The 26,693-nt window shown below is 43.7% G+C and overlaps 2 protein-coding genes across 8 annotated transcripts in view; both read right to left on the bottom strand.

Moving 5' to 3' along the window:
* LOC121581246 (ubiquitin carboxyl-terminal hydrolase 15) overlaps positions 1-22,776 on the bottom strand; it is a 49,152-nt gene extending 26,376 nt beyond the window's left edge. Inside the window, exons 1-10 of one of the 6 annotated variants that reach the window (XM_041896739.2) lie at positions 22,672-22,776; positions 21,634-21,764; positions 20,848-20,978; positions 18,411-18,537; positions 16,744-16,889; positions 11,427-11,500; positions 10,124-10,213; positions 1,640-1,781; positions 1,205-1,378; positions 644-802 (exon numbers count right to left, since the gene is read on the bottom strand). In XM_041896739.2, coding sequence (XP_041752673.1) covers positions 644-802; positions 1,205-1,378; positions 1,640-1,781; positions 10,124-10,213; positions 11,427-11,500; positions 16,744-16,889; positions 18,411-18,537; positions 20,848-20,978; positions 21,634-21,764; positions 22,672-22,760 — 1,263 coding nt within the window. In that variant the 5' untranslated portion in view covers positions 22,761-22,776. Of the gene's footprint in view, positions 1-643; positions 803-1,204; positions 1,379-1,639; positions 1,782-7,586; positions 8,403-10,123; positions 10,214-11,426; positions 11,501-16,743; positions 16,890-18,410; positions 18,538-19,694; positions 19,798-20,847; positions 20,979-21,633; positions 21,765-22,671 lie in introns of those variants that run through there. The other 5 variants (XM_041896740.2, XM_041896741.2, XM_041896742.2 and 2 more) reach the window with 5 other exon arrangements.
* Positions 22,777-23,116: 340 nt separating this feature from the next.
* The window catches only part of LOC121581244 (sodium- and chloride-dependent GABA transporter 2), a 33,170-nt gene continuing 29,593 nt past the window's right edge, over positions 23,117-26,693 (bottom strand). For both annotated transcript variants that reach the window (XM_041896737.2, XM_041896738.2), the window contains one exon: positions 23,117-24,201. In XM_041896737.2, coding sequence (XP_041752671.1) covers positions 24,034-24,201 — 168 coding nt within the window. In that variant the 3' untranslated portion in view covers positions 23,117-24,033. The remainder of the gene's footprint in view (positions 24,202-26,693) is intronic.

The following is a 26,693-nucleotide window of genomic DNA, read 5'->3' as shown; positions in this document are numbered from 1 at the left end:
AAATACTTGGTATGAAATCTCCACAGAATATCTAAGTATATCCTTGCATCCTTGATTCTTTGATACCTGAGAAACTCATCATAACACATACAGAAGGGAAGCAAAGCAATCAGAAACATAGCTGAGACAGACTTTATAAGCTACAATAATGGAGGTCTCAGGGCTATGAGAAACCATTTCAACACAGACTAAAATGACACAGTGGAGTGACTGGAGGTAGGAACACTGTTTGTTCCCACTGCGACTGGTTCTCCTCCAGAAACACATTAGCTACAGAGTCGATATGATGAGGTTATAGAGTTTGCGCAAGATCTGGCATATTTCCTGCCATTCAATTGGTAATTTCAATTAATGATATACCCATTGATTCTTGAATATAAATGCCTCATTGGGATGAAACACAAAACTCAAGATTGTGGCTTCAAAGATAAAGATTTCCATTTAAACAATCAACAACAACTGAATGAGTGTTGAGTGCCAGAGAGAGCGCAAAGACTACTTGGGAGTACAGAGAACATTTTGCCCAGCTGAGTACTGTAGCTATGGTGCAATGTATTTGTTGTGTATGGTCCCTGACAAATAGTAAAATGAATTAAACTAAACCAATAAAATAGAGAGTGACAGTAAGCTAGCAGTAACAGACCTTGTCAGGCCTGCCCTCGGCGTCTTTGAGCAGGATGTAGGGTTTCTTCCTGATACGGTTCAGGTCCTCGTGTAGACCGTCCAACAGGAAGGCCAGCAGCTCATGAGAGTCCTGCTGCTGGTAGCCTGAGAACTGGGGGGCGAAGCGACCCACCTGGGTCTGGAGGGAGGGGAGAACAGACATACACAAAAAAGGTTCAGCAACAGATATATAGGAAATTCCAAATTGACACCTCACCCCTAGGGAACTTGAATGAGAGGAATCAAAATAGCACTGATTCCACCAACATGTAGCCTGTCAGTTAGCAAAGTAGTACTATTGCCAGACAAGGAATCAAGGCAGAAGTGAGGGAACAACTTTCAGCCCATGTGAATTTCAGCAGGTAGGTATGGGTACAGTACATGGTTGGGGTCAATTCCATTTCAACTCAGAATGTAAACCAAATTCCAATTACACATTTTCCCAATTGGAAAGCATTGAAGATAATTGGAATTTCAGTGTACCTTCTGAATGGCCTGGAATGGAAATGGACTTGACACCAACCCTGGTACCGTAAATTACCTTGAAAGGTCGTGGTGTGACGTAGCTGTACTTCCCAGACCACGACTGCTTGGTGATATCAGCGTAGGCCTTGGCGATCTCCCCTTTCATTCCCAGAGGGTTGTCCTCGTTCAACTCATCGTTGTACTTGTCTTTCAGGAAATACTCAGTGAGAGGAGGTACATTACTTAAACACTGCAGAAAAACAATAAGAAAGAAAAATATAAAATATATAAAAATGATTAAAGTTGGGAAAATAAGTAAAATATGCAAGAGACAGGGAATGAGAAAATCCAAATGAAAAATCCAACAGTCAAAGGAATCACCTAAACCAACAGTATTATTCAATGCCAAAGGTCAATCAATAACCGCAGCTGTTCCTGCCATGATACAATTAAAACGAATGCATACACACAATAGTTCAGAGTTAACAGTTGAGGGGTTAGAGTATGGTACCTGCAGTGCAGAGTTCATGAAGCAGGTGTTTCCCAGGTTGGAGAGACCACATAGGCCAGCCTGCTCACTCTGCCTGCCCTCGGAGCACTCATAGCTGTTATACGGGTGGTAGGACGGAAGGCTGTAGCTAGAGTTTTTCACACTGAAGAGGATACATAACATCAGTCAGGAATAAATAGAGAACATGGACTTAGCATATTGCATATGGCTGGATAAAATTACTGGATAATGTTCCCAAACTAATGCATGCATAAAATACTTAAGAGTAGTGGTGTAATAATGTGCTGTATGCATGACACACTGTTTAATTTATTTTTGTTATGCAATTGCCTTATTCTTGTTTGGATCCCAGGAAGAGTAATGGGGATCCTTAATAAATACAAATACAAAGGCTAGTGCCCACACACAAACATTAAACATTTGGGTGAAATTACGATAGCATTGTCTATTGATGATTATTGACAGCCATCATTGATGGTGACATCGTGATGTGATTGTCGAAAATAAAAACAATAGCAAAAATAAAACGCAACAACTTTAAAGAATTTACTGAGTTACAGTTCATATAAGGACATCAGTCAATTGAAAGAAATGCATTATGCCCTAATCTATGGATTTCACATGACTGGGTAGGGGCACAGCCATGGGAAGGCCTGGGAGGGCATAGGACCACCAACTTGGCAGTCAGGCCCACCCACTGGGGAGCCAGGCCCAGCCAATCAGAATCAGTTTTTCCCCACAAAAAGGTACTTATTACAGACAGAAATACTCATAAGCAACACCCCCACCCCTCAGATGATCCTGTAGGTGAAGAAGCCGGATGTGGAGGTCTGCTGATGTGAGGCCGGTTGGATGAGACGTGGCATTGTGTTGTGTGACAAAACTGCACATTTTAAAGTGGTATTTTATTGTCCCCAGCACAAGGTGCACCTGTGTAATGATCATGCTGTTTAATCAGCTTCTTGATATGCCACACCTGTCAGGTGGATGGATTATCTTGGCAAATGAGAAATGCTCATTAACAGGGATGTAAACAAATTTGTGCACAAAATTAGAGAGAAATAAGATTTTTGTGCATATGGAACATTTCTGGGACTTATTTTTTCAGCTCATGAAACATGGGACAAACACTTTACATGTTATGATACACACACATTACAAGACTAAAAGTATTTGGACACCTGCTCGTCGAACATCTCATTCATGTGTATTAATATGGAGTTGGTCCCCCCTTTGCTGCTATAACAGCCTCCACCCTTCTGGGAAGGCTTTTCACTAGATGTTGGAACATTACCGCAGGGACCAACAGAGCATTAGTGAGGTCGGGCACTGATGTTGGGCGATTAGGCCTGGCTCGAAGTACGCGTTCCGATTCATCCCAAAGGTGATCGGTGGGGTTGAGGTCAGGGCTCTGTGCAGGCCAGTCAAGTTATTCCACCACAATCTCGACAAACCATTTCTGAATGGACCTCGCTTTGGGCACGGAGGCATTGTCATGCTGAAACAGGAAAGGGCCTTCCTTAAACTGTTGCCACAAAGTTGGAAGCACAGAATCGTCTAGAATGTCATAGTATGCTGTAGCATTAAGATTTCCTTTAACTGGAACTAAAGGGCCTAACCCGAACCATGAAAAACAGCCCCAGACAATTATGCCTCCTCTACCAAACTTTACAGTTGGCACTATGCATTGGGGCAGGTATCATTCTCCTGGCATCCGCCAAACCCAGATTCGCCGTCGGACTGCCAGATGGTTTAACATGATTCATCACTCCAGAGAACGTGTTTCCACTGCTCCAGAGACCAATGATGGCGAGCTTTACACCACTCCAGCCGACGCTTGGCATTGTGCATGGTGATCTTGGGCTTGTGTGCGGCTGCTCGGCTATGGAAATCCATTTCATGAAGCTCCCGACGAACATTCTTGTGATGACGTTGCTTCCAGAGACAGTTCGGAACACGGTAGTGAGTGTTGCAACCGAGGACAGACGATATATACGCGCAACAACACTCGGCGGTCCCGTTCTGTGAGCTTGTGTGGTCTCGGACACTGCGGCTGAGCCGTTGTTGCTCCTAGACATTTTCACTTCACAATAACAGCACTTACAGTTGACCGGGGCAGCTCTACCAGGGCAGAGATTTGACGAACTGACTTGTTGGAAAGGTGGCATCCTATGACGGTGCCACGTTGAATGTCACTGAGCTCTTCAGTAAGGCCATTATACTGCCAATGTTTGTCTACGGAGTTTGCATGGCTGTGTGCTCGATTTTATACACCTGTCAGCAACGGGTATGGCTCAAATAGCGGAATCGACTAATTTGAAGGGGTGTCCACATACTTTTGTATATATAGTTTACATACATACATACATACAGTAGCAGTCAAAAGTTTGGACACACCTACTCATTCAAGGGTTTTTCTTTATTTGTACTATTTTCTACATTGTAGAATAATAGTGAAGACGTCAAAACTATGAAATACATATGTAATCATGTAGTAACCAAAAAAGTTTTAAACCAATCAAAATATATTATATATATATATTTGAGATTCTTCAAAGTAGCCACCCTTTGCCTTGATGACAGCTTTGCACACTGTTGGCATTCTCTGAACCAGCTTCAGTTCCCACATATGCTGAGCACTTGTTGGCTGCTTTTCCTTCACTGGTTCAGAGAATGCCAAGTGTGCAAAGCTGTCATCAAGGCAAAGGGTGGCTATTTGAAGAATCTCAAATATAAAATATATTTTGATTGGTTTAACACTTTTGGTTACTACATGATTCCATTTGTATTAATTCATAGTTTTGATGTCTTTTGACCCGGTAATAAGTAAGTAAGTAAGTAAGTGTGTGTGTATATATATATATACAGTGGGGAAAAAAAGCATTTAGTCAGCCACCAATTGTGCAAGTTCTCCCACTTAAAAAGATGAGAGGCGCCTGTAATTTACATCATAGGTACACGTCAACTATGACAGACAAAATGAGAAATAAAAATCCAGAAAATCACATTGTAGGATTTTTAATGAATTTATTTGCAAATTATGGTGGAAAATAAGTATTTGGTCAATAACAACAGTTTCTCAATACTTTGTTATATACCCTTTGTTGGCAATGACACAGGTCAAACGTTTTCTGTAAGTCTTCACAAGGTTTTCACACACTGTTGCTGGTATTTTGGCCCATTCCTCCATGCAGATCTCCTCTAGAGCAGTGATGTTTTGGGGCTGTCGCTGGGAAACACGGACTTTCAACTCCCTCCAAAGATTTTCTATGGGGTTGAGATCTGGAGACTGGCTAGACCACTCCAGGACCTTGAAATGCTTCTTACGAAGCCACTCCTTCGTTGCCCGGGCGGTGTGTTTGGGATCATTGTCATGCTGAAAGACCCAGCCACATTTCATCTTCAATGCCCTTGCTGATGGAAGGAGGTTTTCACTCAAAATCTCACGATACATGGCCCCATTCATTCTTTCCTTTACACGGATCAGTCGTCCTGGTCCCTTTGCAGAAAAACAGCCCCAAAGCATGATGTTTCCACCCCCATGCTTCACAGTAGGTATGGTGTTCTTTGGATGCAACTCAGCATTCTTTGTCCTCCAAACACGACAAGTTGAGTTTTTACCAAAAAGTTCTATTTTGGTTTCATCTGACCATATGACATTCTCCCAATCCTCTTCTGGATCATCCAAATGCACTCTAGCAAACTTCAGACGGGCCTGGACATGTACTGGCTTAAGCAGGGGGACACGTCTGGCACTGCAGGATTTGAGTCCCTGGCGGCGTAGTGTGTTACTGATGGTAGGCTTTGTTACTTTGGTCCCAGCTCTCTGCAGGTCATTCACTAGGTCCCCCCCGTGTGGTTCTGGGATTTTTGCTCACCGTTCTTGTGATCATTTTGACCCCACGGGGTGAGATCTTGCGTGGAGCCCCAGATCGAGGGAGATTATCAGTGGTCTTGTATGTCTTCCATTTCCTAATAATTGCTCCCACAGTTGATTTCTTCAAACCAAGCTGCTTACCTATTGCAGATTCAGTCTTCCCAGCCTGGTGCAGGTCTACAATTTTGTTTCTGGTGTCCTTTGACAGCTCTTTGGTCTTGGCCATAGTGGAGTTTGGAGTGTGACTGTTTGAGGTTGTGGACAGGTGTCTTTTATACTGATAACAAGTTCAAACAGGTGCCATTAATACAGGTAACGAGTGGAGGACAGAGGAGCCTCTGAAAGAAGAAGTTACAGGTCTGTGAGAGCCAGAAATCTTGCTTGTTTGTAGGTGACCAAATACTTATTTTCCACCATAATTTGCAAATAAATTCATTAAAAATCCTACAATGTGATTTTCTGGATTTCTTTCTCAATTTGTCTGTCATAGTTGACCTGTACCTATGATGAAAATTACAGGTCTCTCATCTTTTTAAGTGGGAGAACTTGCACAATTGGTGGCTGACTAAATACTTTTTTTCCCCACTGTATATAAAAATAGAAAAAATTAAGCATTACCAATGTTATTTATATACTGTAGATTGTAAAAAATCCTTCATGTAAGTCAAGGAATTCAGATTTGATCCATCTACCTTGTTGCCGGAGTCCTGTCATTGTGATAATTATGAAACCATCGGCAAGCTTCAGTACCCAACCCTATCGAGGAAAGCTTATTCAACAGAATAAAATGGTCTCCAGTATCAAAAGCTTAAACAAGTTTACAAACATGGCAGCACAATTCTTTCTAAGGCATTTGCAATTTAATTTACAACAAGCATAGTAGCCGTAGTGGTGCGATGTTTAGGTCTGTATCCGGATTGATTAACATTAAGAATACCATTTACAGATAGAAAATAACGTAGCTGTTTATGGACCAATTAATCTAGTATTTTCGCAAGACAGGGGAGCCTGGAAATGGGTTGATAATTATTGAGATCACTACTATCCCCACCCTTGTGGAGTGGTAGCACCAAAGCTGCTTTCCACACTTTTGGAATATTTCCTAATAATAAAGTTAAATAAAAAATGTGTGTTACTGAGCAAGCAATGAGAGGCGCTGCATACTTAAGCAAAGACGGGTCCAAATTGTCAGCCCCTAATGACTTCTTGGTGTCAATAGCTAATAAGGCAGCAAAACTTCTTCTTCTGTGAGTCGCCAAAAAGAAAAACCGAGACTACCATTTCCCAAGTTACGTGAGGTTGACTGATCATCCAGCGAGGCAACTGGAGGCTGTATGTGGGAAGAACAGTCAACTGACTGGCCAAGACCAGTATGACGGCCTTGTCTTTCAAATAGGAAACCAGCGGAGATGAAATGCTGATTAAAAGCATTATAAATCTTAACTTTTTCAATAATGATGCAGGAAACTGCTTAGGCAGGGAAGTACAGGAATTACCCGGCTTCAGTGAATTAACGGTTTTCCAGAATTTAGCGTGATCACTAAGAGTCTGCCATAGCGCTAAGGAAGTAGTTTGATTTGGCCTGTAACCTAGCTCACTACAGTAAGACAGCTCGTTCATCAGACAGTCACTGCTCCACATAGATGACATGTTCTATTCCTCCACCAGAAAGGAATATTAGAAAATATTTTTGCCATTGCCTGAACTTAGCCTCTGCCCAGGCTTTCAACAACATTATCTTTCGTCAAAATCCATACAGTTGCATTCGATTTCGTGCTACAGCCCAACTGTTGTTTTAGCGGATGTTTTAAAATGTATTTTTATTTATTATTTATTTAACTTTTGGGGGGAGTGGCCAATGGGGGCAATAGATTCATATATCACAATGTTTTATGGGTACATAATCACGATAATACAAAGGTTGTCGTCACCCAACCCTAGCGCCCAATAATTACTCTAAACCTGAGGACACAGTCAGCACAACTTAAAAACAACACACTTTGCATATAGCCTCAACCCTAAAGCCTTGAGGTACAGCAAAAGGCTTTGCAACAGCAGTAACAGTCAGACCTCTGGGAGTGGGGCGAAGCTGCGTCCCATTGATCGAGGGGTGGTGTAGCAGCACCACCAGTAATACCGGCACCGGCCCCAGCAGTAGAAGTGTTAGCATTATCAGCCTGCTCACAGCTCAGCGCTTTCTCCACCACCACCCTGCTCCTGTCTAAATCTACTGTCGAGGCGTTCGTCCTCAGCTCTGTCCTCAGGCACCACCAGCAGCACAGGAGCATCTCATCTCAAACGCTTTAACCATTCGACACTGGCCTCACAAAATCCATCTCCATAACTCGGCCCTAGTCCTACTCCCGGGCTTAGTTCGATCCAGCCCTAATCCAGTCCCAAAGCCCAGAACTCAACCTGAGTCCAGTTCTAGCCCAGTTGTAGCTCAGCTCAGTCCACTCCTTGCCCAGGCCTTGGTCCCAGAACTCAGTCCCAGTTCAGTTCAGATACGCAGAAGAAAGGAACAGTAAGCGAGGCCCGTCCCGAGCGCAACACAGTCACACACAGCTAGCGAGAAGCCTCCTTCTCCGTCAGTCAGTCACAGTTGAAGTTTTGCAGTGCCTCTCCTCGCTCTGTCCCCGGGCCCTGCTGTGTGACGGTGTCATCACCTGCCCAGTCCCCTAGCATCCCCCTGCTCCTGCCCTGATGTGTGCTCTGCTCTGCCCTGCTGCTACCACAGGATAGCCTATTTATAGCAGCAGCTAGCCAAGCTACGACGATGCACAAGAATCCGCTTCAAGAAGTAGAGTTACACAGACGGAGAGAGAGAGCGAGAGAGAGAGAGAGGGAGAGGGGGGACAATAGCAAAGGAGAGACAAGAGAGGTGGAGTACAGAGAGTGGTACAGGAGAAAGAGAGAGATGTCGGGTGAGAGAGAGGAAGGGGTACAGGAGAGAGACGGATGGGTAAAGGAAAGAAAGGGGATGTGCAGGCAAGAAAGAAAGCGACAGAGAGCTCAAGAGAAAGGAGGAGCGTAAATGAGGGTGACAGAGGGGGCCTGACAGCAGAGAATTCCTGCTGAGGCTGCAGAATGCATCGTGGCCAAATAGACAGCTACTTTCTCAAGTAGCTAGCTAGCTTCTTTAATATGCAATTAGGTATTCATATAGCTGGGTCTCCTTAAGAATCTACTGTAGCCTGAGTAGAGAGAATAGCTGGAGGAGGATGAGAGGAGAATAATTAAGTAGGCATCTGTGTCGCAGCCAGGAGAGAGAGAGGGGGTGGAGATGGAGAGAGGGAAAGGGGGAATGGGGGAGAGCGCAGATTAAATGCATTCTGAAGGTCACACAGGGACTGCAGAATATAAAGCACAAGGAGCTCAGAGAGAGAGAAAAGTGTGAGAGAGAAAGAAGTGTGTGAGAGAGAGAGAGGGGAGTGAGCGCGGCAAATGCGCGCGAGAGAGGACTGTCACTGTACACAGGGAGTCTAGGGAGAGTAGCTCAGAACAAATGCATCTAGTCCCACCCAGGCTATGATAGCCTCAGCCTGCTTTTTATCCTATCCACAATCAAACAGTCAAAGACAGAGAGCCAGCCTTGCGTACTTAATACTGGTTTGAAACATCCAAGATTAAAATAGCACAATATCCATTATTCAATCACAGAGCGGACCAAGCTGGCGCTGTACAGTGAGGAGTGGGTTGACAGGAAGGGAATCTGCAGGGAGATCCTATTCCCACATCACCACCATGGATTCCACAGATACAAGAAGACAATATGGAAATAAATCTACCATTAGTGTGCAATGGTGAAAACAGTGATGTGCTCGGACCGTAAGTGTGCTACATACATTAATCTCACAGCAGTGTGCCCTTATTTCTCAGATGCTGGGTACAAGAAAATTGCAGGTAGCCTATATCCACACACAAGCCTTCAGTGACAATAACCTACAGAGTGTTGAGTGACACTTATATTACACCCACTCCAGAATGCAATGGTTCACAACTACAGTGGAAAATAAAACATTCCTCTCCTACTAGGCTATTGTTCTACTACTGGACAGTGACAACACAATCCACACCCACAGCAGTGGTGTCCAACCCAGGTCTCAGAGTTTCTGGGTTGCATGAGGTTCACACTAGCTATTGATTCTCACTAGAACCACTCACATAAAATTACTTTCCTTGAATCTTGTTAGTTAAGATTGAAATGTCGATCAATCCATAATTCCGTCAGTAGATTATGATTTAATCTGAGATGACATTCAAATACAGTTTAATACGCAGAAGGTCTTCAGTCCCATGATGGAGAACACTGCTGTGAAAAGTGAAAACGACACAGATGATGCATTACCACCTCAAGCCTAAACCCAGAGCCATAGATGTACAGAGTTCCACAAACTATCCTCCATATTGGCACCAAACATTCCATTATATCAATAACATTCTAGTTTGCACTCTTTGCCTAGATAGAACCTTTGGTACCAAGATGGCTGCCGTTCAAATCTGGACATCTTCATCAGAGTTGAACTCTGTAGTGTATCTCTATGGCTTTATGTGCCCCAACCCAGTCAGTCAATAAGACAACCCTCTCTATGCTCACTAGTCCTTACTTCCTGTTGTTGAAGCTGCTGTTATGATTATTTGTGAGAGATGAAGGGGAGATCTTTGGCAAAGCAGAAAGATTGGAAGCACCAGATGACCTTCAAAAGATAAAGAATATTATGAGTTAGAGAGAAAGAATAAAGGCTCTCAAAGAAGATTTTGACCATTAATTCAAAAAGTATGGAAATGGGTTAAACCAGGGGTTTTCAAACTGGGGTCCAGGTACTGCAGGGGGTCTGCGATTTTTATGAATATCGCAAGCTGCAACAGAATACCATCGTGGATAACATTTTGAGGTCTCTGCGTCCAGTATGAAGTAATTTAAAGGTAGTTTCACCAGCCAATGCTAATTAGTGTTAGTGCAATGACTGGAAGTCTACAGCAACAGTTAGCATGCTCGCTGTTCCTCCGATTCTGGGGAAGTAGATAAAGGGCTTCATTGCCAAAATTTCAAACTATCCCCTTAAAATTGAGGAAATTATAGTAATTGGAGCTAATCACAGGGTTTGTTCTGTATAGAAAATTCTTAAACGGGCCATCTAAATGGTAATTTTAGGGATGGCAAAATGCATAGAATTGCAAGAAATGTGCTGTAAAAAACAGCAAAATTGTCACTCAGCTCCATGGTAGAATTGCTGGAAATTTGATTAAAAACTGCAAAATTCTCTCAGCTCAATGGATTGTTTTTTTTTTTATTGCAGAAAATGTGCTTTGAAACGGCAACATTTTCTCTACGCCGCCAAGATACCTTTCTAGCTAATAGACTATATGTTAGAGTTTACCCTTCCTCTTCCATTGAACTGTGGTGAAGTCCAAATAATGAAACTGTTTACCAAATCTATTCATTTTAAAATGTTGATTACTTCTACCTGCATTATCATTCACCTGATGCGGCAATATATGATTTTTTATTTTGCTAACGTATTATGGAGTTCCCTATGTCGCCGGTTTGCCTAGGCGGGGGTCCCTGAGCAAGAAAAGTTTGAAAACCCCTGGGTTAAACGATAAGAGATATGTCAGCAACTAAAGCCAAGCAAATAGGATAGAGGCAAATATATGATAGGGAGTTGAAATTCAAAGACAGTAGGAAAATTGTCGCTAAAATAATCATAAGGGTCTGCTGGGTTGAACATAAAGGTATACATTGAATGTATAAAACAAACTTAGCAGAATAGACCAGTATAGAGAAAGCTCAGCCTCAGAAGAACCAATGTCTTGCAATCCCCAGGCCAAGTGGGAGTCATTCCTAATTGGAAGTCCAGCTCCTCACTCCCATAACCTAAGGTCATGGACCCAGCCAGACACACTCACTTAGGTGCAGAGGAACCTCTAGGCCACGATCCATCCTCATTCTTCTGCTCTATTACCAGGACCTGCATGGATATCAGAAATAGAAACATAATACACATATAAATATATGGAAACATAACAATACGTCCAACCGGTCTCCCAAACGCAGACCACGTGTATGGCGTCGTGTGGGCAAGCGGTTTGCTGATGTCAACGTTGTGAACAGAGTGCCCCATGGTGGCGGTGGGGTTATGGTATGGGCAGAAATACGTTATGGACAACGAACACAATTAGCATTTTATCGATGGCAATTTGAATGCACAGAAATACCGTGACGAGATCCTGAGGCCCATTGTGAGGTCCATTTCTTTGAAGGTATCTGTGACCAAAATATGCATATCTGTATTCCCAGTCATATGAAATCCATAGATTAGAGCCTAATGAATTTATTTAAATTAACTGATTTCCTCATATGAACTGTAACTCAGTAAAATCTTAGAAGTAGTTGTATATGTACAAAACCATAAAGCTGAAATTTGAGCTGGTTAATGGACAAACCAGAGACAATTAATACTAGGATTTACATCTGACCACTGACGTACAGTATTATTACGGTCCTTGACTTCTCCCCAAGCATGTGACCTCACCTGACCAGGAAAAACTCCAGAACCTACTTACACTATAATCACATTTTTTACAAATTGTCACATGCGCCGAATACAACATGTGTAGACCTTACTGTGAAATGCTTACTTAGAAGCCATTAACCAACAACTCAGTTTTAAGAAAATATTTACTAAATCGAGGTAATTTGTACATGTAGGTAGGGGGAAAGTGACTATGCATAGATAAACAGAGAGTAGCAGCAGTGGGTGGCCATTTGATTATTTGTTCAGCAGTCTTATGGCTTGGGGGTAGAAGCTGTTAAGGAGCCTTTTGAACCTAGACTTGGTGCTCCGGTACCGCTTGCCATGCGGTAGCAGAGAGAACGGTCTATGACTTGGGTGACTGGAGTCTTTGACAATTTTTTGGGCCTTCCTTTTTGGGCCTAGTATATAGGTCCTGGATGGCAGGAAGCTTGGCCCCAATGATGTACTGGGCCGTACGCACTACCCTCTGTAGCGCCTTACGGTCGGATGCCGAGCAGTTGCCATAGCAGGCGGTGATGCAACCAGTCAGGATGCTCTCGAGGGTGCAGCTGTAGAACTTTCTGAGGATCTAGGGACCCATGCAAAATCTTTTCAGTCTCCTGATGGGGAAAATGATTTGTTGTGCCCTCTTCACGACTTTCTTGGTGAGTTTGGACCATGATAGTTTGTTGGTGATGTGGACACCAAGGAACTTGAAACTCTTGACCCGCTCCCTCCTTTTCCTGCAGTCAACGAAAATCTCCTATGTCTTGCTCAGGTTGAGGGAGAGATTGTTGTGCTGGTACCACACAGCCAGGTCTTTGAACCTCCTCCCTATAGGCTGTCTCATCGTTGTCGGTGATCAGGCCTACCACCGTTGTGTCGTCAGCAAACTTAATGATGGTGTTGGAGTCATGCTTGGCCACGCAGTCGTGGGTGAACAGGGAGTACTGGAGGGAACTAAGCACGGACCCCTGAGGGGCCCCCCATGTTGAGGATCAGCGTGGCAGATGTGTTGTTGCCTACCCTTACCACCTGGGTGCGGCCCGTCAGGAAGTCCAGGATCCAGTTGCAGAGGGAGGTGTTTAGTCCCAGGGTCCTTAGCTTAGTGATGAGCTTTGTAGGCACTATGGTGTTGACCGCTGAGCTGTAGTCAATGAACAGCATTCTCACATACAGTGGGGAGAACAAGTATTTGATACACTGACAATTTTGCAGGTTTTCCTACTTACAAAGCATGTAGAGGTCTGTAATAATAAATCCAGAAAATCACATTGTATGATTTTTAAGTAATTAATTTGCATTTTATTGCATGACATAAGTATTTGATACATCAGAAAAGCAGAACTTAATATTTGGTACAGAAACCTTTGTTTGCAATTACAGAGATCATACGTTTCCTGTAGGTCTTGACCAGGTTTGCACACACTGCATCAGAGATTTTGGCCCACTCCTCCATACAGACCTTCTCCAGATCCTTCAGGTTTCGGGGCTGTCGCTGGGCAATACGGACTTTCAGCTCCCTCCAAAGATTTTCTATTGGGTTCAGGTCTGGAGACTGCCTAGGCCACTCCAGGACCTTGAGATGCTTCTTACGGAGCCACTCCTTAGTTGCCCTGGCTGTGTGTTTCGGGTTGTTGTCATGCTGGAAGACCCAGCCACGACCCATCTTCAATGCTCTTACTGAGGGAAGGAGGTTGTTGGCCAAGATCTCGCGATACATGGCCCCATCCATCCTCCCCTCAATACGGTGCAGCCGTCCTGTCCCCTTTGCAGAAAAACATCCCCAAAGAATGATGTTTCCACCTCCATGCTTCACGAATGGGATGGTGTTCATGGGGTTGTACTCATCCTTCTTCTTCCTCCAAACACTGCGAGTGGAGTTTAGACCAAAAAGCTATATTTTTGTCTCATCAGACCACATGACCTTCTCCCATTCCTCCTCTGGATCATCCAGATGGTCATTGGTAAACTTCAGACGGGCCTGGACATGCGCTGGCTTGAGCAGGGAGACCTTGCGTGCGCTGCAGGATTTTAATCCATGCCGGCATAGTGTGTTACTAATGGTTTTCTTTGAGACTGTGGTCCCAGCTCTCTTCAGGTCATTGACCAGGTCCTGCCGTGTAGTTCTGGGCTGATCCCTCACCTTCCTCATGATCATTGATGCCCCACGAGGTGAGAGCTTGCATGGAGCCCCAGACCGAGGGTGATTGACCGTCATCTTGAACTTCTTCCATTTTCTAATAATTGCGCCAACAGTTGTTGCCTTCTCACCAAGCTGCTTGCCTATTGTCCTGTAGCCCATCCCAGCCTTGTGCAGGTCTACAATTGTATCCCTGATGTCCTTACACAGCTCTCTGGTCTTGGCCATTGTGGAGAGGTTGGAGTCTGTTTGATTGAGTGTGTAGACAGGTGTCTTTTATACAGGTAACGAGTTCAAACAGGTGCAGTTAATACAGGTAATGAGTGGAGAACAGGAGGGCTTCTTAAAGAAAACTAACAGGTCTGTGAGAGCCGGAATTCTTACTGGTTGGTAGGTGATCAAATACTTATGTCATGCAATAAAATGCAAATGTATTACTTAAAAATCATACAATGGGATTTTCTGGATTTTTGTTTTAGATTCTGTCTCTCACAGTTGAAGTGTACCTATGATAAAAATTACAGACCTCTACATGCTTTGTAAGTAGGAAAACCTGCAAAATCGGCAGTGTATCAAATACTTGTTCTCCCCACTGTAGGTGTTCCTTTTGTCCAAGTGGGAAAGGGCAGTGTGGAGTGCAATTGAGATTGCATTATCTGTGGATCTGTTGGGGCGGTATGCAAATTGGAGTGGGTCTAGGGTTTCCGGGATGATGGTGTTGATGTGAGTCATGACCAGTCTTTCAAAGCACTTCATGGCTACCAACGTGAGTGCTAAGGGGCGGTAGTCATTTAGGCAGGTTACCTTCCCTTTCTTGGGCACAGGGACTATGGTGGTCTGCTTGAAACATGTAGGTATCACAGACTCGGCCAGGGAGAGCTTGAAAATGTCAGTGAAGACACTTGCCAGTTGGTCCGCGCATGCTCTGAGGACACGTACTGGTACTCCTTCTGAATGTTGACCCGTTTAATGTCTTGCTCACATCGGCCAAGGAGAGTGATCACACAGTTGCCCGCTTCAGTGTTGCTTGCCTCGAAGCCAGCATAAAAAGGCATTTAGCCCATCTGGTAGGCTTGCGTCACTGGGCTGCTCGCGGCTGGGTTTCCTTTTGTAGTCCGTAATAGTTTGCAAGCCATGCCACATCCAACGAGCGTCAGAGCCGCTGTAGTAGGAGTCAATCTTAGTCCTGTATTGACGCTTTGCCTGTTTGATGTTTCGTCTGAGGGATATGTATGTACGGTCACCGCGGGGACGACGTCATCGATGCATTTATTGATGAAGCCAGTGACTGAGGTGGTATACCCCTCAACGCCATTGGATGAATCCTGGAACATATTCCAGTCTGTGCTAGCAAAACAGTCCTGTAGCGTAGCATTCGCGTCATCTGACCACTTCCGTATTGAGCGAGTCACTGGTACTTCCTGCTTTAGTTTTTGCTTGTAAGCAGGAATCAGTAGGATATAATTATGGTCAGATTTGCCAAATGGAGGACGAGGGAGAGCTTTGTACGAGTCTCTGTGTGTGGAGTAAAGGTGGTCTTGAGTTTTTTCCTCTGGTTGCACGTGACATGCTGCTAGAAATTAGGTCAAACGGATTTAAGTTTGCCTGCATTAAAGTCCCCGGCCACTAGGAGCGCCGCTTCTGGATGAGCATTTTCTTGTTTGCTTATGGCCTTATACAGCTTGTTGAGTGCGGTCTTTGTACCAGCGTCGGTTTGTGGTGGTAAATAGACGGCTACGAAAAATATAGATAAACTCTCTTGATAGATAGTGTGGTCTACAGCTTATCATGAGGTACTCTACCTCAGGCGAGCAATACCTCGAGACTACCTTAATATTAGACATCACGCACCAGCTGTTATTGACAAATACACACCCCCCCACCCCTCTCGTCTTACCAGACGTAGCTGTTCTGTCCTGCCGATGCACAGAAAACCCAGCCAACTGTATATTATCTGTGTCGTTGCTCAGCCACGACTCGATGAAACATAAGATATTATAGTTTTTAATGTCCAGTTGGTAGGATAGTCTCGAATGGAGCTCATCCAGTTTATTCTCCAGTGATTGCACGTTGGCTAATAGAACGGATGGTAGAGGCGGGTTACCCACTCGCTAACGGATTCTCACAAGGCACCCTGATCTCCGCCCACTGTATTTCCTTATTTTCTTCATGCGAATGACAGAGATTTGGGCCTTGTCTGGGAGCAACATTATATCCTTCGAGTCCGACTCATTAAAGAAAAAATCTTTGTCCAGTTCGAGGTGAGTAATTGCTGTTCTGATATCCAGAAGCTCTTTTCGGTCATAAGAGACGGTAGCATCAACATTATGTACAAAATAAGTGACAAACAATGCGAAAACACACAAAATAGCACAATTGGTTAGGAGCCCGTAAAAACGGCAGCCATCCCCTCCGGCGCCATTCCTAGTAACAAGAGCATAGAGAGTTTCCTTGTCAGTTTGCATGGTCTGGAATAATCTAGGCCCTATATAACTGGTGCGATGACAGGACAGGAAGTAGAAACATTAATGTATAAATAGCCTGGTATCCGAGGGTTATTTTATACCTGTCCTTGGTAGAGTCCTGCGTCCTGTATAGTGCTATCCGGTTTATTCAGAGGCTCGAACGTGTTGCTCATGTACTTGTTCCACAACCTGGTCTCTTTCTCGTCTGGGATGCTGAACAGTTTCCGCATCTCCTTCTCAATGGTGTCTGCATCACAGGAGGTTATAGGACTAAGATAACAAATACACAACATGCCACATACATTGAGTGTACAAAACATTAGGAACACCTTCATAATATTGAGTTGCACCACCCTTTTTGCCCTCAGAACAGCCTCAATTTGTCAGGGCATGGAATCTGCAAGGTGTCGAAAGTGTTCTACAGGGATGCTGGCCCATGTTGATTCCAATGCTTCCCACAGTTGTGTCATGTTGGGTGGATGTCCTTTGGGTGGTGGACCCTTCTTGATACACATAGGAAACTGTTGAGCATGAAAAACCCAGCAGCACTGCAGTTCCTTACACAAATCGGTGCACCTGGCACCTACTTCCATAACCCGTTCAAAAGGCACTTAAATATTTTGTCTTTCCCATTCACCCTCAATGGTACACATAGACAATCCATGTCTCAATTGTCTCAAGGCTTAAAAATCATTATTTAGCCAGTCTCCTCCCCTTCATCTACACTGATTGAAGTGGATTTAACAGTTGACATCAATAAGGGATCATAGCTTTCATCTGGATTCACCTGGTCAGTCTATCATGGAAAGAGCAGGTGTTCCTAATGTTTTGTACACTCAGTGTAGGTGACAAACTGACAAAACTACACGCATGCACCTGCATACTTAGGGCAGAGAATAATTGAGTGTATAAATCTCTCATGCTCTGATAAATTGGCAGCAGATTAATGAATTACTTTACGGTAACACTCCCTGCCCATGTAATTGTTGATTACTTATGTGTGCTTTAGGGAGCAGAGTTTTGGCAGTTCTTGTGGGAGCGCATCATTTTGCTGTAGCCAAAAGCAAATTCAGTTTACATAAGAGGTTGACAAACACTTTGAGAACAGAGTTATCAGTGACCTTCCCCTGTGATTTCACTGTTTAAATTGACCATTAAAAGGCTCGACAATGCATCCAATCTGCATAAATTGAACAAAATATGTTAGTATTATTAGTGAAATAACTAAGAGCAATGGTGCACTGTGAACCAAAGTATACAATCAACAAGTCAAATTAAGAACTACAGAACATGTCAGGTTATAAACACACAATCCTAATGTCAGGTAGAAAATGAGTGGAATTGATTCTGTGTCAGGTAGAAGAGAAGTTATCCTGTACAATCACTATGACTGGTGGTTAATGGATGGGAATGATCTATTAATTCATTATCTGTCTGGGAGAAGTGGCCAGTTGCTACATTTGTCAGGTTAACTGTACAATGAATATAATGGTTACACCAATATAATGGTACTCTATCGCTCAGTTGGTAGAGCATGGCGCTTGGTAGAGCATGGGTTCGACGCCCAGGACTAGGCCTACCCATACATGCACGCATGACTATAAGTCGCTACAGATAAAAGTGCAGGCTGAAGGGCATTCTATTATATTATAATGGCAGGTAGAAAACGGGTGGAAATTATCCATGAGGAAAAGAGACGAGTTTCTTCAAAATAAAGATATCATCTGCTCCATTCATTCTGTCAGGGAGAAGAAAAGTGTCTGCCTACCTATCGTGTCTGCTTTGCTGAAGCGTCTGGTGACCACGTTGTCCATGTTGCGGTCTTCACACAGCTTCAGCTCTGTGAGGTACACCTCCACCTTGCAGTGCTTCACAAACATACCCTGTTCTACCACCTGTAGAAATATGGCAATAAAGAGTGTCTTACATCATGGCAGATTGTTAATAATTTGGTTGATTTCCTCTTGTGTAAAGGTTTGTTTTGCAAATTAAACACTTGACAATGTTAAAGTTGTCTTACATGACAGATGGCATGAGAAGAAAATAGGCATCACTCGGTTACAATTTTGCCAATTAAACCCATTACATTGTTCATTTTGTTCAAAGCATTTGTCATACATGATGGCATATGAAGGAAACTAAAATATGCTTTGCTAATTAAACTCATCATGACATTGTTCCAATACGGGCAAGATTTGCATGGCTGATTGATCGCAAGTATGAACTTCCTAAAACTCTTCAACAGTGAACAGAGAAGCATTCACGAACTTTACCAAGAAAACAAGAACTAAAGAACACAGCGTATGGCATTAGAATAATCAAGCTCATTATTTGGGACAAAAACAACAACAAAACAGAAACAAACTAAGAATTTGGCTACCCAATTAATAGGCCACTGAAAGCATTGTAAGTGTATAAACTATAGGCTACACTTTCTAACTCCCTTGACAGGAGCGAGTCACGAAGACTCTTAATATAGCCCCAGAGCGTAGAGACAGCTGAAGGGTCCATTCCTATTCATTTCACACAGCCCCTCCGCTGGTGGCTGGCCCCACACCACAGGGTACAGACCTGCCCCAGCCCATGAGATCAGCTGTAGGCATGGGTCAGATTCACCCACCACCAGACACTGCCCTCCTTATACAATGAATGCCCAGCCATGTGTTCCACACAAAGCAGAGACAAAAGGCAAGTTGCAAGTCTCACAGTAACAAACTCTGACAGAACAGAAATGTCACAAAGTTCTTAAACAGCTATGCTAAGAACCAATGAGAACAGATCTACCCCGCCCCCTCACTTTCTGCTTAGGCTAGGCCATCTCTCCCTCGTTCTCTTTCCCCTCTCTCTTAAAAAGCCTCTCGCTCTCTCTCTCTCTCTGTTTGACCTCAGCCAGCATTCCTCCACTTCAAAAAACAAGGACACTATAGAATCACTCCCCGGGTGAGCCTCAACGTAGAGAACCTGAGTGGAACCGCAAGAGGAGAACCCAGAAAATCAATTCCAACACAGTCTGACAAGAACCCCAAAAAGTGAGAAAGAAAGAAAAGAAAACCTCCTGCATGTTGTGTCTCGTAGCTCGCTCCATGTAGCGGTGTTTCAGTCATCCACAGCACTCTCTGAAAATAGAAACGGCCAGGGCCACTCGATACCCCCCACAACATACATGGCAAAAAGGGGAGGATCGATGGGGGGAGAAAGAGAAAGCAGTGCAGCAGCCATGATGCGATGACTGGCTAGATTTGAAAATGCAGAAAGCTATGTCTGGGCTCACGGAAGTACAGTAGGCCTGGCTGGCAGTTAGCTGTTAGAAAATAGCCCTACGTTAGCAGAACCCCTTTGCCGGTGTTTCCGGGAACACAATCCTTATGTGAGTTACTGGCTTATACTGAAGTCAGTTGTCAGAGTTAAACCCAAAGCACACTGAATAAAAAAGCAACTAAATAATATCAATGTAGCCTACTTCCACTTTAGAAAATCTGATCTTCTGAGGACAACATTGCATCAGTAAGCATCTGTGATAGGGTCCACTTTACGTTTTAAAAACCAATGAAGTCCTTATACAGCATGCTACTTTCAGTCCACATATTACAAATGATAGCTTGCATATTTGGAATACCGGTAGCTAAATTGTATCAAATCGCATGACCAGTCCAGCTGTTTCTCTTGAAGAAGACATAGTGAGAAAGACATCACCTAAACATTAAGATAGCTTATGCTTGAGATTCAGTTACTAGCTGGGTAGGCCTTAATATTGATCTAGAAATCAAAGTTATCCTTGTATCCTTTTTCACAATCGTCCCAATCTGACCCGTGTTGAAGTGTATTGATCAATCCAACCCTATAGAACACATCCAAGATTTTGACACAGTGAAACTTCAATTACTCCTCTCACACCACAATAAGCTCTTCAGCTACGAGTAGGCCATCAACAAACAGGCCTGACGGCAACCATTGAAATGTAATTGTGTACTGACCATATTATCTTACCTCATATTATTCACCACTTCACATAAAAGTACCTGAGCTTTGACTGAGCTTCTCTTTCATCTGATGACCTCTGTAGCACTGGCGCTACGTGCACTGTGCCCAACCAGCTCTTATACCCATACAGTAGCTGAACATTATTTTATTTGACCATTTAAAAACAACAAGATATTGGACCACACCAGCCATAATTAGCCACTAATAATGTCACCCATTCTTACCTTGCGTGAAACAGGCTCGTGTCCCTCCATCAGTGCATACCAGCTCACTAGCTTATTCCAGCCTTCTGTTGGGACCAGGATGTAGTCCAGCTCATCAATGAGGTGCTCCTTGATGGCCAGAACATCCCCATCTACTCACAACAGAGAGAGAGACAGACAGACACAGAAAGAGAGAGAGAGAGAGAGAATAGGGTCATGTTCATTAGGCAACAAACAGAAGAAAACGGACTGACACGGAAGGACTACCTGAACCTGGCCAATAACAATCATTCATTTTTGTTTGTTTGCCATAATGAATATGACCCAGGTTTAGTGGTGAAAGAGGGTTTCTTAAAGGGAACCATTATAGGACTATGTATGGGTAGGGTTATAATGGGTCATTCATTAGGGCGAGCTTCACTGGTGGTGGCCTACTCATAATGGCAGTTTCTCACACAATAACACACAAAGCAACAGACAGCTTTCTATAGACCAGAGGTAGGCTACCCTTGACCATTTTCATTTATGTTTACAGAGTCAATTATAGACCTACTTTTTCTGTCATAGTAGTGACATAGTCATAGCCTATAGACATTGAAAGTATAACAGCCTTTAGTTTGATATATTAGGTAAGATACATCATGATGTTCACTCTAAACATCCTGTCCTGCGCAAAACAGTGGTGGGTTCATCCGGACACACTGGGATGAGTAAAATAACACATTATGAAGTCACCATTTCCACTAATCTCTCCAGAGATTGACAATAAATATTGCTTCAAAGAGGTCCGAGTGTGGTGCATCTTACCACTTGTAAGGAGCCCCGAGTTGTCCACTGGTCCAGGGTAGACATTCTGGTCTCCCATCTGATATTTGTCCCAGCTGTCAAAGCCCACATACTTCTTCCACTGTTTGAACCAGTGGCTGTCCACTAGGTACCTATGCAGAAAGAGCGAGCGAGAGCACTGATTATTTAGATCTGAGATCACGCTAGACTATATCTAATGAGTTTGTGGTAACAGACGGTATCTGATAAGTAAAAAAAATAACACACAAAATAACAAAAAGTGTGAAGCACCAAAGTACAGGCAGGGTATCCACTAACCAGCAGGGCTGAGAGAAAGACCTCAGGTTACAAAAGTCTCCTCTGTAATCTTTGTTAATTAGAGGAGAGAAGAACTCGAGACAAAGGGGTTATTTCAGAATGACCAGCAGCTGATCTGTTATGATTAGTAAAAAAATAACATAAATTTGATGGAGTAACGTTAAACAATGTAAGGAATGTTACAATTATCACAAAACAGATGCTTGCTAACATAGTGGGAGCTAGCTAGTTCAGACACTTGATTGTTACTAAACATCAATTGTCAGCAGCTAGCTAGTTTCATACTGGCACATTTGTGAGTGTGTTAGCTAGTTTGCATGCTAAGCAATTTTGACAGGTGCTTTTCACGACCCTGATTTGTCAGATGAGCTCACGTCACGGGCAAACCACTTGAAATCAAGTTAGCCAGCTTGGAATCGGAAGTACATGAAACTGAAATCATTGGGAAAATAAATGTATTTTACTAACTACGTTGGTAACATACCTATGTATCTAGACAATACCATGTTGGCAAATAACTTGGTCACTAAAAACTGTGGAATGTAGCGAACCCGCTGGCTAGCTTTAGCTGGCAGAAGCTGACTGACTTGATAACTGACTGACTTGCTAACGTTAACTGGGTCGGTAACTGTCAACACGGCCTGTCACACTCGCTATCCGCTGGTTTAGCACTTTGACAGCCCCGACAGAGTCAGCAAGCACCCTCCTAAGACCTTTAAAAAGTTATCGGCAAACTCTTACCAAGTATCTCCCTTTCGTAGCTGTGTTTTCAGCAGCGCTGCGACTTCTCCTCTCTGGGTATCCAGATCAGCCGCTCCTCCTTCCGCCATCTTTCCTTGGACATCACCTGCTGCATGTTGGGATAGAGACGCGTCACTCACGCACGCAAGACAGCCCTTTCTAGCCAATCATCAACCCGAACTGGAACTGTGCCTAGTAGCCAGCGGGGAAAGCGCGGCTTCTAGTGGTTCACAGCATGTCCCCTGAATATTGCTAGATCATTCTTGCTCTGATTTATAAAAGATCTGACAATATACATAGAGCAGAACTTGGTCCAAGAAGGACTACACAGGAAAAGACTTGAATAGACTACAACAATACTGTGAAGTGATTGTAAAGCCTTCCCTAGTGAAGAGTGATCTCATAAGGATCACAATAATAGCATACAATACACTGATATATATAATATATTACACATTTTGTTTATTTCAAAACATACAGATTCATATTTCTTTTGTAGTCATGTTACACAGAAAATCTAATCATTAAAATATTGTACATAGTTTTCTATTAGTCCAACGGTTGTTAGCTCTTAGAAAGGAAGCGCTACTAATGTACACAATAGTAAATGTTGGTAGACAGAAGGTGCTCTTTGGTCAAAGGGGTGAATTGTTCATCAAAAAGAAATGAGGACCAAGGCACACTTCATATAATTAATTAAAATGCCTTTATTTGTATGGCATGTTCAATAGAAACAAGATTTTTTTTTTTTTATCTGACGCGTTTCGGCTGCATGGCCTTCGTCAGGGACGGTTGTTAGCTCTTGTTAAATTGACAAAGGTGATACAATACATCCTCGTTTAACAATGATCCACATTATAACAATATCAATGGTTATTGATCTCATTTGTAGTGTACAGCTTATTTTTCTTTACCAGCCCACTGGGCACACACTGGTTGAATCAACATTGTTTCCACGTAATTTCAATGAAATTACGTTGAACTAACGTAACGTGGAAGACGTTGAATTGACATCTGTGCCCAGTAGGATGATTCCTTTAATACAATACAGTAGGCCTAACAACAATCTCCCACTTGGCCATAGACAGACAATATTATACACGTGTAGATCAGTGTCCACTGAACAATGAGAAATAAGCTTTTGTAATTGAACACAGTTGTCATGTTTTCTACCTGAAAGCCCATTGGTTCTGTAAAAGAGAGCTTATGGGATGCAAGAGTGCACACTTGTTCCTCTCTCTCATTGCTTATCTGGCTGCCTGATGCACTTTCTCTTGAATTCTTGAATTGGATTTTCAGTTAATTTCCAAAAATGACTTAATTGACTGAATGAGTCACTCCAACGCTGTCACTGGGGTTTCCTTAGCAGTTTGAGTCCTTCACCCCCACTGGGAGGTAGCCATCTTTGTTTGGTACCCCTACTGGCTCCATGCCTCCCTCGCCCTTGGGGGCGAAGGTGGCCAGCATCCTCTCCTGTTCTCTCTTGGTTTTGGGTAGGTCGTTAGAGGGCTGGAGGAGGATGTGAATGCGCTGCAGAGAAAATGAGAAAAAGGAATAAAGCATAATGGACTGAGTAGTTTGAGATAATGTTAGTAATGTTGTGTATCATAGACAAATGAAACATAATGGTCATAAAAACACTGGACTGAGAAACTTAGGGTTACTTGCTTAACCCCGGTTCTCTGATAATATGGGTGAGACATTTAACTGTGGGGTTCTCCAGAATAAGTAGCTCGAAGGACCAATCATACACAACTGTTGAACACAGACAGGTCGTGTGGCGAATGAGTGAGCCCCTCCCCTCATACTAAAGAGTCACTCGGCTGCCCTCTGATCACTCTCGAACGTGACAAACTTCCTCACAAGCTTGCGAATAGGGGAATGGGGTGAGATGTCACACTCATAATATTAGAGAAGTGAGGTTACACTAGTAACCTTAAGTTCTCTAAATTATTTGATTCGACATCTCACTGTGGGATATGGCCAACTTCTGTATCGCACATGCTCTCTGAAGCCAGGCAGTCTCAATATCAACCCTCAGGGTCCCGAAACTGTGGACAGTATGTGCCAATGAAGGCACAGTGACGTCTAGTCGGTGGAACCACATAAAAGTATGAGGGGATGCCCTACAAGCCGCATCGCAAATCTCCTGCAAGGAGATTCCCTTAAACAGTGCCCAAGAGGTGACCATACCTCTGGTGATGTGAGCCCTTAGGCCCTCCAGAGTCTGTAACCTCTTGCTATTATAGGCCAATATAATAGCATCCACAATCCAATGAGACAACCGCTGATGAGAGGGGCCTCACCTTTCAGGGAGGCGCCCAAGACACGAAGAGTTGGTCGCTCTTGCGCAAAGTTCTCATCCTATCCAAGTATATGTGCAACACGCGTACTGGACAGAAATTGTGTAGCCGCTCCTCTTCCATAAAAAAGGCGGGTGGAAAGGCACAAGCTCCAAGACAAGACAATTGTAATTGTCGCCAACCTTGGGCATAAAAGCGGGTTTGGGCAACAAGGTGACCCTGGAAAATCCCCGGGCAAACTGCAGGCACGAATTGTGAACTGACAGTTCATGTAGCTCACTCACTCGCTTTTGTGGACATAAGGGCGACCAGTAAAGCGGTCTTAAAGGGAAGATATTTCATCTCCACGCTTTCCAGCGGCTGCTGTGAAACAGCCTCAAGCACAATAGACAAATTCCATGATGAGGCTTGGGAACAGGATGTAAGCGACAGGCCCCCTTAATGAAACAACATGACAGGGGATTTTTTCCCACCATGTTTTTGTGGAAGCCTATATGACAGGCCGAGATAGTGTCTAGATAGACCTTAACAGTGGAGAAAGCCTTCCCTCTGTCCAAAAGGTCCTGCAAGAAGCATTAAACCTTGGATACAGAGCATTGGTAAGTTTGTTTTTGGTCAACAGCAATTTTCCTAAATCCCTCTTTGTGGCACCTGACCACACGACTGAACTCTACCCACATGTACATATTACTTCAACTACCTCAACTAGCCGGTGCCCCCACACATTGACTCTGCACCGGTACCCCCCTGTATATATAGCCTCCCTACTGTTATTTTATTTTACTTCTGCTCTTTTTTTCTCAACACTTTTTTGTTGTTTTATTTTACTTTGTTATTAAAAATAAATGCATTGTTGGTTAAGGGCTGTAAGTAAGCATTTTACTGTAATGTCTGCACCTGTTGTATTCGGCGCATGTGGCCAATAAAATTTGATTTGATTTGATTTGATTAGTCCAGGTGTGTCAAAACTAGAGCCTGTAGGACCTGCCTTGTTGATAGTGCTGTTAAGAAGGCAGTGCAGGGCTTTATTATGGACAGACTTCTCGTACCCCTAAGTTGGGCGTCCCTTTTCCACACAGGAAGACCTCGCTGCGTCTGCAACAAAGGACTGTTTTCCCCACTGTTGGCCCGTTAAGGGATTCAAACTGTGGGGTCGATGCCCGCTGCGTTGCTGGGGGCCTCCCGCGGAAAGCCCTAGTGCCAGAGAATTGCCCTTTCCCTGCAACGAAGCCTTGGCTTGTGGAGGACTGGTAGCCACGATTCCCGGGTCTACGGGCAGACAGAAGTTGAAGGCTTTGCCCTCCTTCTTTCGAAGTTCGCACTTCTGCCGCATGGAGGTGACAGCCGACCCAATCAGTTCCTTCGGCTCAACATGAGCGTAAAGGAAATCTGCTTTCTCCCTGTCCAACAGGCTGGACAGGTTGAGCCACAAAGCTCTCTCCCTTACCACTGCAAGGCTTATGGCACGGCTGCAGCCTTGAATGGCACCCCTGAAGGCTCGGAGGTTGAGGTCTGTGACAACACAGATCTCATCCCAAAGGTCTGGGTTAGGCTTGCCAATCGATATGATATTGTGCATCTCCAACATCAAATTGGCCTGGTAAGCCAGTAGTAGGAACGTAACATTCAAAGCCCATACAGAATGTGTGGAAGACACATAGATCTTTTGCTAGATAGATGCGTAGAAGCGGTCCGTCTTACCAGGGAGAGAAGTGCCCG

The sequence above is a fragment of the Coregonus clupeaformis genome, chromosome 14 (genome assembly GCF_020615455.1).
Source record: "Coregonus clupeaformis isolate EN_2021a chromosome 14, ASM2061545v1, whole genome shotgun sequence".
Lineage (NCBI taxonomy): Eukaryota > Metazoa > Chordata > Actinopteri > Salmoniformes > Salmonidae > Coregonus > Coregonus clupeaformis.
This window is presented reverse-complemented; position numbering and strand designations above follow the sequence as displayed.